General features: G+C 42.1%; 1 protein-coding gene across 1 annotated transcript in view; it reads right to left on the bottom strand.

Moving 5' to 3' along the window:
- Nucleotides 1–14,300, bottom strand: part of LOC139424732 (spectrin beta chain, non-erythrocytic 1-like) — an 83,860-nt gene that overhangs the window by 28,887 nt on the left and 40,673 nt on the right. The window contains exons 15-19 of the mRNA XM_071176840.1: nt 9,989–10,126; nt 6,105–6,861; nt 5,378–5,580; nt 1,198–1,288; nt 587–733 (exon numbers count right to left, since the gene is read on the bottom strand). Of these exons, the coding sequence (XP_071032941.1) occupies nt 587–733; nt 1,198–1,288; nt 5,378–5,580; nt 6,105–6,861; nt 9,989–10,126 (1,336 nt within the window). The remainder of the gene's footprint in view (nt 1–586; nt 734–1,197; nt 1,289–5,377; nt 5,581–6,104; nt 6,862–9,988; nt 10,127–14,300) is intronic.

Below are 14,300 nucleotides of genomic sequence, written 5' to 3'. Positions count from 1 at the left end.
AGCATGCTCTACTGCAGGTCGATTTTTTAAATTGTTTGTTTCAATATCATTTTTTTTGCATGTACATGGATTAATTAATCGTATGCTACTCCGAAATAAATAACATACATTTTCTAAACTATTCAAATCTGTTACTTGGACTTATTGTACCCGTTACTGAAATTTTTGTTCAATTCTAGATGTTTAAGATTGACTTCCAGGGTTGGGAAGACTTTCTGAATGCAGGTTGCAGGTGAATAAAAATTCTAAATGTTGGATATCCCCACTCCAATAGGAGTTACACATCACTTTGCAAGCCAGCATAATGTGGCTTGCAGGTCTGATGTGGCCTGTAAACTATGAGTTTCAGGCCGCTGTATAAGGCTAAAACTAGGCCCTCAAAAGAAGGACTTATGAAATATGTATTTTATTCTTAAAATAATGTCATTGTAATGACAGCATACACTTAAGACTACTTAAAAGTCTAGATAACTGATCACGCTAATGTCATGTAATTGGAGGCACTTGCTATTAACTTGTGTTCATTCATCTAATACCCAATGCAAAATCATCAAGACAGAGTGAATCTTATTTTGGTTTTGCTAACCTTCTCAATTTTGTCCAGCCACTCCTTGTTGGACTGCAGCTCGGCCATGAAGGCCTGATGCTTGAGCCATTTGCTGTGGAGGTTCCTGGCCTCGTCGTACGACATGTCCTGGGCCGTGAGCATCTTCTCATTGATCCACAGGGACAGCTGCGCGCGCGCGCACACACACACACACACACACACACACACACACACACACACACACACACACACACACACACACACACACACACACACACACACACACACACACACACACACACACACACACACACACACACACACACACACACACACACACACACACACACACACACACACACACACACAGAGGTAGGTAGGTCATTGTATTTGACTGCCTTAGACTGTGAAAGCAGTCTGTCACTATATTTACATGCACTGTTTTATATTTAATACATAGCGTGGCAATGTATGCATTCATAGTATCGGGACTTATACCAATGTTAGACTGTATGAACGATTTCTCACGTCCAGATTAAGCATATTCCTGGAATAATAAGCACTTTCAATGGAGAATCTCTATTGAAAGTGCTTTTTAGTTCAGGAGTAGGCTTAATCTGGGACCGGGAAAGACATGTTGGGCAGCAGACCTCCTGGGAATCCTGTAGGAACTTCTGAAGGTCCCGGTTATCCTTCAGCCTCATCAGTAGCTCCAGAGCAGCCTTGCGGTTCTTCTTATGTCTGTGCAAATGTTGGGTAAACAGATTTGATCAAGGATAATAGATCCCATGTTTATTGTGACTACCACAAACAAGCTCCCAGTTGTGTGTACCATATCACAGGTTGCCATATCACAGGTTCACCCCTAAGTAAAAATGTCCAAATTGGGCCCAAAGTGTCAATATTTTGTGTGGCCACCATCATTTTCCAGCACTGCCTTAACCCTCTTGGGCATGGAGTTCACCTTCACTTAGGGGTGTACTCACTTTTGTTGCCAGCGGTTTAGACATTAATGGCTGTGTTATTTTGAGGGGACAGCAAATTTACACTGTTATACAAGCTGTACACTCACTACTTTACATTGTAGCAACGTGTCATTTCTTCAGTGTTGTCACATGAAAAGGTATACTCAAATATTTACAAAAATGTGAGGGGTGTACTCACTTTTGTGATATACTGTATACAGTTGAAGTCGTAAGTTTACATACACCTTAGTCAAATACATTTAAACTCAGTTTTTCACAATTCCTGACATTTAATCCTAGTAAAAATTCCCGGTTTTAGTTCAGTTAGGATCACCACTTTATTTTAAGAATATGAAATGTCAGAATAATAGTAGAGAGTGATTTACTTAAGGTTTTATTTATTTCATCACATTCCCAGTGGGTCATAAGTTTACTGTGGAAGGACCACCAGAGGGCAGGCTGGGCTCACGGATAGTAGCCCAACAAGGCATGGGAGACAAGGTAACCAGAGGCAATTCAGCACAGCTGACGGTACTAATGACATACTCTCCTTCCTCTATAAGAGAGAGAATGGAACCAGCAGAGAGGGAAGGGGAAAACTATCTCTGGAAGATGGCCACCGAGAGAGAGGAGCTATCAGGAAGAACCACTAAGACGGTGACAATCCCGTGACTTTTGTTGTAGTTTAAAGATAATCCTATTGTGTTCCTGGTTCATCTGGAGAAGAAGATGTATGTTTTTCCTTGGAAGATTTTCATTGATTATGTTGGAGTGTTTGTGTTGACCAAATGCCCTCAATAGAGAACTGAGTTCAATCAAGAAAACCTACTCCTGACTCGTTTATTCCACCTTCCCGCTTTAGAGTGACGCCCAATTACTTGGTCCGCTCACATTACATACACCATATTAATATTTGGTAGCATTGCCTTTAAATTGTTTAACTTGGGTAAAACATTCTGGGTAGCCTTCCACAAGCTTCCCACAATAAGTTAGGTGAATTTTAGCCCATTCCTCCTGACAGAGATGGTTTAACTGAGTCAGGTTTGTAGGCCTCCTTGCTCGCACACGCTTTTTCAGTTCCGCCCACACATTTTCTATAGGATTGAGGTCAGGGCTTTGTGATGGACACTCCAATACATTGCCTTTGATGTCCTTAAGCCATTTTGCCACAACTTTGGAAGTATGCTTGGGGTCATTGTCTATTTGGAAGACCCATTTGCGATGAAGCTTTAACTTCCTGTCTGATGTCTTGAGATGCTGCTTCAATATATCAAGATAATGTTCCTTCCTATTTTGTGAAGTGCACCAGTCCCTCCTGCAGCAAAGCACCCACACAACCTATCCCTCAACGTAACCAAGACTAAGGAGATGATTGTGGACTACAGGGAAAGGAGGACCGAGCATGCCCCCATTCTCATCGACAGGGCTGTAGAGGAGCAGGTTGAGAGCTTCAAGTTCCTTGGTGTCCACATCAACAACAAACTAGAAAGGTCCAAACACACCAAGACAGTCGTGAAGAGGGCACGACAAAGCCTATTCCCCCTCAGGAAACTAAAAAGATTTGGCATGGGTCCTGAGATCCTCAAAAGGTTCTACAGCTGCAACATCAAGAGCATCACTGGTTGCATCACTGCCCGGTATGACAATTGCTCGGCCTCTGACCTCAAGGAACTACAGAGGGTAGTGCGTACGGCCCAGTACATCACTGGGGCTAAACTGCCTGCCATCCAGGACCTCTACACCAGGCAGTGTCAGAGGAAGGCCCTAAAAATTGTCAAAGACCCCAGCCACCCCAGTCATAGACTGTTCTCTCTACTACCACATGGCAAGCGGTACCGGAGTGCCAAGTCTAGGTCCTAAATGCTTCTCAACAGTTTTTACCCCCAAGCCATAAGACTCCTGAACAGGTAATCAAAAGGCTACCCGGACTATTTGCATTGTGTGTGTGTCCAAACCCTCTCTTTATGCTGCTGCTACACTCTGTTTATCATATATGCATAGTCACTTTAACCATATCTACATGTACATACTACCTCAATCAGCCTGACTAACCGGTGTCTGCATGTAGCCTCGCTACTTTTATAGCCTCGCTACTGTATATAGCCTGTCTTTTAACTGTTGTTTTATTTATTTACCTACCCATTGTTCACCTAATACCTTTTTTGCACTATTGGTTAGAGCCTGTAAGTAAGCATTTCACTGTAAGGTCTACTACACCTGTTGTATTCGGCGCACATGACAAATAAACTTTGATTTGATGCTGCCACCCACGTGCTTCACGGTTGGGATGGTGTTCTTCGGCTTGCAAGCATCCCCCTTTTTCCTCCAAACATAACGATGGTCATTATGGCCAAATAGTTCTATTTTTGTTTCTTCAGACCAGAGAATATTTCTCCAAAATGTACGATCTTTGTCCCCATGTGCAGTTGCAAACCATAGTCTGTTTTTTTTATGCGGTTTTGGAGCAGTGGCTTCTTCCTTGCTGAGCGGCCTTTCAGGTTATGTCGATATAGGACTCGTTTTACTGTGGATATAGATACTTTTGTACCTGTTTCCTCTAGCATCTTCACAAGGTTCTTTGCTGTTGTTCTGGGATTGATTTGCACTTTTCGCACCACAGTACACTCATCTCTAGGAGACAGAACGCGTCTCCTTTCTGAGCGGTATGATGGCTGTGTGGTCCCATGGTGTTTGTACTTGTGTACTATTGTTTGTACAGATGAACGTGGTACCTTCAGGCATTTGGAAATTGCTCCCAAGGATGAACCAGACTTGTGGAGGTATACAATTCTTTGTCTAAGGTCTCTGATTTCTTTGATGATGTCAAGCAAAGAGACACTGAGTTTGAAGGTAGGGCTTGAAATACATCCACAGGTACCACTCAAATTATGCCAATTAGCCTATCAGAAGCTTCTGAAGCCATGACATCATTTTTTTTTTAAATTTCCAAGCTGTTTAAAGCCACAGTCAACTTAGTGTATGTAAACTTCTGACCCACTGGAATTATGATACAGTGAATTATAAGTGAAATAATCTGTCTGTAAACAGTTGTTGGAAAAATTACTAGTGTCATGCACAAAGTAGATGTCCTAACCAACTTTCCAAAACTATAGTTTGTTAACACGAAATTTGTGGAGTGGTTGAGATGATTGTAGTCCACAATCATCTCCTTAGTCTTGGATAGGTTGTGTGGGTGCTTTGCTGCAGGAGGGACTGGTGCACTTCACAAAATAGATGGCTTCATGAGGAAGGAACATTATCTTGATATATTGAAGCAGCATCTCAAGACATCAGACAGGAAGTTAAAGCTTTGTCGTAAATATTTTTTTTACATCACGATACACAATACCAAGTAAATGCAAAGATCAATATCAAGCGTTGTACTGGCATTTGTGGTAGCTGTAAACCTAATAACTGGGTGGTCATATATCTAACCATTGGTTGTATTCTGGGTAGTCTTTTTCGCAGTAAAGCTGTGCAGGTAGCCTACTGGTTAAGCGTTTTGAGCCAGTAACTGAAAGGTTGCTGGTTTGAATCCCCAAGGTGGAAAAATCTGCTGCTCTGCCCTTGAGCAAGACAATTAACCCAGGCGCTGATGATGTCGATTAAGGCAGCCCCCCGCACCTCTCTGATTCAGAGTGGTTGGGTTAAATACGGAAAACACATTTTAGATGAATGCATTCAGTTGTGCAACTGACTAGGTATCCCATTTCCAGAAGATTGCTTTATCATATTAATGTGGTTCTCCTGGGGCATTAAATACTCCAACAGGTGTGAGATCTAATCTGCGCAGCAGAGTAACCGCAAAAATGACGACCTGTCCACCAGCGTCATTTGTAACTATATAGCAGAAGAGGCTTCTAACCTGTCGTCAATAGACGCTGCTCTCTCCTGGATGCGGTCGGCGTTGATGTTGCCATCACTCGCCAGCCGCCTGCCAGCCTCCACCACACTGTTGATCTTCTCTTCGTTGGCGTCCATTGTGGTCATGAAGTCCTCCTGCTTCTTGATGGCTCCTTCGGCCCCCTCAAGCGTTGTGGCCATCTCTGTATGGGCCAGCATGTATTCCTAAGGATAGGGTTATAAAAAGAGAGAGTCAGTCACAGGGTTTTCTAACAATCCCCACTGAGACTGGATATCCAGGTCGGGGTCAATTCCATTTCAAATCAGTTAGGGAGTACACTGAAATTCTTGAATTGACTGAACTGAAACAGAATATAGAACCCAACCCCGCTGGAATTCAATCTAAAGTACATTGGACACTTTCTGAAATGTACTTTTTGGATTTGCAAAGCAGCATGTCCTAGGTAGAGGGAGTGGATTATAGTTGGGCACAAAAAAATGACACATTGTTACCACATCCCTGCCTAGTAAAATGAGGTAATAACAGCTAAAAGAGGACTTTAAAATAAACTGTTACCAAAAATCAAATTTTGAATGAGTGTAATCAGTGAAATGAAAAAATAGTGAAACGGAACCATTCACTTTGGATTCCTAGGCTAATATTTTTCCACTCTTGGAATAGAATTGAAACTCAATTGAATCGAACAATCAAGTACCCTGGTTTAAGGGGTATTGACCAATCAACGTACCTGGTTGTTGAGGAAGGCCTCGGCCTGCGTGGTGTCCCTGAGAAACAGTTGGTAGGCGTGGGACTGGGACAGCAGGTTCTGCCGGTTTTCCCACATCTTGTGCAGCTCATTCCAGCCCGTGTCCAGGGCCTGTAACCGCTGCCTCAGGAACATGTACTGGGCATCGGTCTGGCCCTGGGTCACCATCACGCCCATGTCGCGCATCTTCTGGTAGTCCTCCTCGTAGTTGCGGATCTCGTTCTTGATGCCCTCGTGCTGCGCTAGCAGCTTCTCTGCCTCGGCCAGCGTGTTGGGCGTCTCCTCAGAGGCGACGGCTGTCTGTGTGCGCGACAGCCACGACTGGAAGTCATCCAGCTCGCGCAGGAACTGCTGCAGCTTGCTGGCCTCTCCAAGGGACTCCTCGCGATTACGCAGTGTGGCCTTCATCTCCTCCCACACGGCAGTGATCTCGGCCAGGCGGCCCTTGATGGCCTTGGCCTGGTCCGGGTGCTCGCCGGGCAGCCGCTCTGCCTCGCCGCGCAGGTCGCCCAGCTTGTCCTCGATGGCAGCCAGGTCACGCTCCATGCCAGTGAGTTTACGCTGCAGCGCCATGACACCTGTCAGGTCGTTGCCCAGCTCCTGGGTGGACTCGATGACCTTCGTCTTCTCGCGGATCCATGACTTAGTTTCGTTGCAGTCCAGGTGGTAGTTCTGCACACCCAGCGCCGAGATTAGAGACTCCTTCTTCTGGTCTGCCAGATCCCGGAACTGGCTCCATCTGAGGAACAAATTAATAAATAGAAATATGGTAATTTAGCAGACACTTTGATCCAGTTGACGGACAGTGGCACATATTTCAATATTTGTGGCCCGTACAGGAATCAAACCAACCATAACCCTGTTGTTGCCAGACCAAGGCTCAAATTGACTGAACTGGCCAATTAATTTGATGATAACCAATAATAAATGTCCAGCTCAATTCAAAGGATAAAGTCATATCCAACACACAATAACACCATTTTGAGTCAATAGGTATTATTAATTCACCATGAGAAAAGTAAAGGTCAGGCATAGTTAAAATCACATAACTGCTTAACTACATTATAATAACCTAATCATCTTTTGGTTTCTTCATTTGGCATCAGGTACAGTGCCTTGTAAAAGTGTTTTCCTATTTTGTAGCATTACAACCTGTAATTGAAATGTATAAAAATACAATTTGGATTTAATGCAATGGACAAAATAGTCCAAATTGGTGAAGTGAAATGAAAAAAATGACTTGTTTCAAAAAATTCAAAAAAAAAAAGAAAACATATGTATTCACACCCTTTGCTATGAAGCCCCTAAATAAGATCTGGTGCAACCAATTACCTTCAGAAGTCACATAATTAGATAAAGTCCACCTGTGTGCAATCTAAGTGTCACATGATCTGTCACATGATCTCAATGTACATGCACACCTGTTCTGAAAGGCCACAGAGTCTGCAACACCACTAAGAAAGGGGCACCACCAAGCAAGTGGCACCATGAAGACCAAGGAGCTCTCCGATCGTTGGAAGCACACTCGGACCAACGTGCAGCGTGATCTGGGTTCCACATCTTTTATTAGAAATAAGTGAACCACACAACAAAACAATAAAGACTAAACGAAACGTGACGACAATGGAGTGCTAACATGCAACTACACAAACAATATCCCACAAAATACAGGTGGAAAAAAGCTACCTAAGTATGATCCCCAATTAGAGACAACAATTACCAGCTGCCTCTATTTGGGAATCATACAAAATCACCAACATAGAAAAACAAAACTAGAACCCCACATAGAAATAATAAACTAGACTAACCCCCCTGACCTACTCTACCATAGAAAATAAGGTCTCTCTTCGGTCAGGGCGTGACAGGGACAAAGTTGTGGGTAAGTACAGATCAGGGTTGGGTTGTAAAAAAATATCTGAAACTTTGAACATCCCATGGAGCACCATTAAATCTATTATTACAAAATTTAAAGAATATGGCACCACAACAAACCTGCCAAGAGCGTGCCGCCCACCAAAACTCACAGACCAGGCAAGGAGGGCATTAATCAGAGAGGCAACAGAGACCAAAGATAACCCAGAAAGAACTGCAAAGCTCTACAGCGGAGATTGGAGTATCTGTCCATAGGACCGTACATTCCACAGAGCTGGGCTTTACGGAAGAGTAGCCAGAAAAAAAGTCATTGCTTAAAGAAAAAAAAAAATAGGCAAACACATGTCTTTTGGTGTTTGCCATAAGGCATGTGGGAGACTCCCTAAATATATGGAAGAAGGAACTCTGGCAGATGAGACTAAAATGTAGGTTTTTGGCCATCAAGGAAAACTCAACACCTCTCATCCCGAGAACACCATCCCCATGGTGGTGGCAGCATCATGCTGTGGGGATGTTTTTCATCAGCAGGGACTGGGAAACTGGTCAGAATTGAAGGAATGATGGATGGCTCTAAATACAGGGAAATTCTTGAGGGAAACATGTTTTAGTCTTTCAGAGATTTGAGACTGGGACGGAAGTTCACCTTACAGAAGGACAATGGCCCTAAGCATACTGCTAAAGCAACACTCGAGTGGTTTAAGGGGAAAAATGGAAATGTCAAAGCCCAGACCTCAATCCAATTGAGAATCTGTGGTATGACTTAAAATTGCTGTACATCAGCGGAACCCATCCAATTTGAATGTGCCGAAGCAGTTTTTCTTTGAAGGATGGGCAAAAATGCCAGTATATAATATTCCATTTTATAGCACTGATTCTCTACTTTTATCCAATGTATTAAAAAAAACTATTTCAAGTTTTGCTACATAAGACCGATTTGAGCCATTCAGTCACAAATATGCACCCAAGCCAAATTGAAATGTTATCAGAAAGATGTTGGGTTGTTTTCATAGATTTATATTTCCTTACAACCGGTCAAACTGACGTCATTTGAACATTTTGCACAGAAAATCTTTTACGTTATTTTATAGTTATTGTATTTTCTCCCCGGTCCCTAAACGTCTTTGCATCGTGATAGAAGCAGAGATCACTCAGAAAAGTTTTCACAACTACATTGAAGCATTCATTCCATTGATTTATGACATTCTGGTGAGCAAGGGTTTATTTAGTCTTCTAGGGCAACATATAATGTCAGAAGAGAAGCTGCATGTATCTAATTCTAGACAAGTTGACAAACAAATAGCCTACCAAAATGTTTGAAATTATAAGTAGAAACATATCTAAATGTTCTATATTAGTGGGTTAGGGTCAGGTGTGGGACTCAGAGTTTCACTTTATCACATATAGTCGGGCAACTGCGGAAGGGTTATTAGCAATTGCGGCAGGGTGAGGGTGAACAAACAGCTGATCCGCGTTCCACTGAGGGACATATCAGCTACAGATGTAGGATCTTAATTTGAGCCAGTTTGCTACAGCAAGAAAAATTCCTACAGCAACAGGAAATGTGGATTATAATTACTGGACATTTTTTGTAGGGGTTGATACATTTTTAATTAGGGCAAATCAAGCCTGAACATTTTAAGTGGAAGTTAAACTTTAGAAGCCTTGATTTTTGATGAGCCCAATGGGCCGGCACGATGAGCCAAGGAATTCCCACCAGCCAAGTCCCCTAACCCGGACGACGTTGGGCCAATTGGTGCCAGCCCATTGGGCTCCTGTTCACGGCCGGCTGTGAAACAGCCTGGGATCGAACCTGAGGCTGTAGTGGCGCAGTGCCTTAGACCGCTGCACCACTCGGGAGGCCCCCTTGAAGCTATGTTAAACCTCAAATACACTACAAGTTTGCATTTCCTGCAACAACAGGATGATCAAATTAAGCTACGGCATCTGTATGACAGGAGATAGTGTGACGTCTGTCTGTGAATGGCTCAACTTGCCTGTTGTTGAGCTTATCTTGCTGGGCTTTGATGTTCTTCTCACTGGGGTGTCCATTGTGCATCAGCTGCCTGGCGATCTGGTTCACAACAGCGACGCGTGATGCCTGGTTGTTCATCTCAGGCTCCAGGCTCTCGAACCTGGGAAAGAGAGAGCATGCCATGTCCAATCAGTTCCACTTCAAAACAAACCATTTTCTCTTCAAAACTAATGTTAAGATAGCATACGGACATTGATGTCTGGGCCACATTCAGGCAAATGTTGTGGAAAGCTGCAGATAGAACTGTCATGAATAGAGCTGACATGATTCCTTATACTACCTACAGCACCCAATGTCACAGGAAGGCAAAAAAGATCATCAAGGACAACAACCAACCGAGCCACTGCCTGTTCACCTCACTACCATCCAGAAGGCGAGGTCAGTACAGTTGCATCAAAACTGGAACAAAGAAACTGAAAAACAGCTTCTATCGCAAGGCCATCAGACTGTTAAATAGCCATCACTAGCACAGAGAGGCTGCTGCCTACATACACAGACTTGAAATCATTGGCCACTTTAATAAATGGAACACGAGTCACTTTTAATAATGTCACTTTGATAATGTTTACATATCTTGCATTACTCATCTCATACCTATATACTGTATTCTATACTATCTACTGTATCTTAGTCTATGCTGCTCTGGCATTGCTCGTCCATATTTTTATATATTCTTAATTCCATTCCTTTACTTAGATGTATGTGTATTAGGTATTTGTTGTGACATTTTTAGATATTATTTGTTAGATATTGCTGCACTGTCGGAAGTAGAAGCACAAGCATTTCGCTATACCTGCAATAACATCTGCTAAACACGTGTATGTGACCAATAAAATTGGATTTGATTAGATACATATCAGAGGCATGTTTGTTCCACATAACCATATTTTTATCTGAACGTTCCACAACGTTTTACCCTGATGAATCCACCTCAGACGTATTCCCCTGTTTGGGGATTCATCTAATTATCTGCCTTGTTCTGTCTGTTTCAAATATCTATTTCTTAATTTTCTATTTAAAGGTGAACTTCAGTTTCTAGAAAGGAACCTAAGAAATAGGGCACCTAACGCCCAGTAGGAGGAGCTGTTGCATTATAACTCATTTATCATTTGTATATTTATAGTTTTTCCTCAATCACGTGAAACAGTGTTTTGGAACTGTGGTCAAACGTACCTACAGCAGAACATCAGTGATCAAATGCTCAAATACAGTTACAGATCTTCTGATCATTTCCTTTTCTTTCTACTTGGATTGCATCTCTTAAGACACCCTTTTGCTAAACCTGAAATACAACTGCCATCAATGAACGCAAAATTCCGTGAAGTGTTTTGTTCACATAAGAGAATTTTGCAAATCTGCCCATCGTTTCCAGAAATCAGTAAATACTAGTGCACAAAATTGTAAAATGGCTCTATCAGTGTAAATTCACGTAAAATATAGCAGAGGTTGGGGAACCCAGGGCACGTGCCCTGTATACCCATTTGGTAATCCAGCACTGATTGTATACTTCCATTACAGAGTGACCCTTTGGTGTAAATTGAAGCCTATCCATTCGTATCAGCAGTTCCTCCACTGTATTCCCCTGTCCTTTTTTTCTCTTTGGGATTGTTTTTCTGCTTGGTGATGGAAAGTCTACAAACCTATCAGTAGAACAGACTATGTATAGAATACATGGAATTGGACTATGATGATGCAGATGAATGAATCCTGCATACAATGAAATTTTTTGTTGAAATATACATAAAAGTAGAGTAATTTTCCATAACTTTGCACCTTTTGATAGTTTGTATTCCAATTTTGATCGTCATGATTTAGTGACTGCACATTTTTTTTAAACAGACTAACTTTCTTTCGTGTCCGCTTCACTCAAGAGGCATCGATGGTTGTGAAAATCTTTTTTCAGGCAGTCTTTCGACTACTGTATTTGCAGTTTTGATGAATCCAAATGATTTTATGAGAAGTAAACTACATTTTAAAGGTTTAAATGCATTTTGGGCACGATTCCGACATAGGAAATGACATCTTTCCTAAGCACTTCTCAGTAGTTGATATTCAGACTTGCCTTGTAAAGGTGTGTAACAGGCTTTGCAGGCGCGGTTCCCTTGTTTGCACTTAATACATTGAAATCAACCTCTGAAAACCCTCCCACTTTCTCGTGGAATTTTCATTTAATAGGGTTTTCAGTACATTTATCTTAAGCAATCCCTTTAAATATGGCATACCTTTGATTTTTAATTTGGTTGACAGACTCAATAGAATACATTGAATGTACAAAACATTAGGAATGCCTTCCTAATATTGAGTTGCACCCCTTTTGTCCTCAGAACAGCCTCAATTCGTCCAGGCATGGAATCTACAAGGTGTTGAAAGCGTTCCATGTTGACTCCAATGCTTCCTAGAGTTGTGTCAAGTTGGATGGATGTCCTATGGGTGGTGGACCATTCTTGATACACCTGGGAAACTGTTGAGTGTGAAACACCTAGCAGCGTTGAAGTTCATGACACACTCAAACCGGTGCTCCCGTCACCTACTACCATACCCCGTTCAAAGGCACTTCACTCTTTTGTCTTGCCCATTCACCCTCTGAATGGCACACATACACAATCCATGTCTCAATTGTCTCAAGGCTTAAAAATCATTCTTTAAACTGTCTCCTTCCCTTCATCTACATTGACTGAAGTGGATTCAACAAGGGATCAAAGCCTTCACCTGGTCAGTCGATGTCATGGAAAGAGTTTTGGAAATCGCGAAAAGGGGTTCAGAATATTAGGGATCAATGAAGGGATCTCCATTTCTGCACCAATTGATAGATTAAAAACTACTCTGATTTTGTAGATTGTTTAGGGTTAGAATATTTTAAAAAACGGTGTTGAGTCATTCTGAAAATTGCCACATTCAGTTATTTAACCCATGGTAATGATGGAAGATTAGTGAACATAGAATTGTAATATGGAGAATAGTGTACAATAATAGGCTCTTCCCTCGTCTATTGCCTGCACTAACCGTGGAACTGTGTGATGACACAGCCAAGTATTGCGCCATGTGTCGAATTCAAACTGTTACGGCTTGGTCTGTGTTCTGCTCCATAATGATTTCATTAGCCTGTCTTTTTTTATATTATCAACGGTTACTAATGATCTTCAGCAACAACCACAAGGCAGAGACTGCGTTTACAGAGGAAGCAAAGCAAATTAATGTAAACGAAACAATGTCATTAAATGGAATGATAATCTAAGCTCAAGGGAACTAAGAGTAAATTGGCAGTTGTTATGAGGCCTACTGACATTTGATACTGTTAGTGGCTAATATTTAACATGATAGAAATATGAAACAGAGAAAGTCAGGGTATGCCTACAATTAAGACATTCGAAAGTGCCCGTCACTGTAAGTTAAAATGCTGTACAATTTAAATTCTGTGTAATGGCACAGCATTTCATAAACTTTACTGTGGGAAAGTTGATATGTTGATATACATCAGTTTGCATCCATATGACTGGTTTTTATTGTATTTCACCTTTATTTAACCAGGTAGGCTAGTTGTGAACAAGTTCTCATTTACAACTGCGACCTGGCCAAGATAAAGCAAAGCAGTTCGACACATACAATCAATAATACAGTAGAAAAAGTCTATATACAGTGTATGCAAATGAGGTAGGATAAGGGAGGTAAGGCAAACAATAGGCCATGGTGGCGAAGTAATTACAATATAGCAATTAAACATGGAATGGTAGATGTGCAGAAGATGAATGAGCAAGTAGAGATACCGGGGTGCAAAGGAGCAAAATAAATAAATAAATAAAGACAGTATGGGGATGAGGTAGTTGGATGGGCTATTTACAGATGTGCTATGTACAGGTGCAGTGATCTGTGAGCTGCCCTGACAGCTGGTGCTTAAAGCTAGTGAGGGAGATATGAGTCTCCAGCTTCAGTGATTTTTGCAGTTCGTTCCAGACATTGGCAGCAGAGAACTGGAAGGAAAGGCAGCCAAAGGAAGAATTGGCTTTGGGGGTGACTAGTGAGATGCTACGGGTGGGTGCTGCTATGGCGACCAGGGCGCAGAGATAAGGCGGGGCTTTACCTAGCAACGACTTGTAGATGACCTGGAGCCAGTGGGTTTGGCGACGAGTATGAAGTGAGGACCAGCTAACGAGAGCGTACAGGTTGCAGTGGTGGGTAGTATATGGGGCTTTGGTGACAAAACGGATGGCACTGTGATAGTCTGCATCCAATTTGTTGAGTAGAGTGTTGGAGGCTATTTTGTAAATTACATCGAA

The sequence above is a fragment of the Oncorhynchus clarkii genome, chromosome 13 (assembly GCF_045791955.1).
Source record: "Oncorhynchus clarkii lewisi isolate Uvic-CL-2024 chromosome 13, UVic_Ocla_1.0, whole genome shotgun sequence".
Taxonomy (NCBI): domain Eukaryota; kingdom Metazoa; phylum Chordata; class Actinopteri; order Salmoniformes; family Salmonidae; genus Oncorhynchus; species Oncorhynchus clarkii.
The sequence above is the reverse complement of the archived record's forward strand: the minus strand, read 5'-3'. Positions and strand labels throughout refer to the sequence as shown.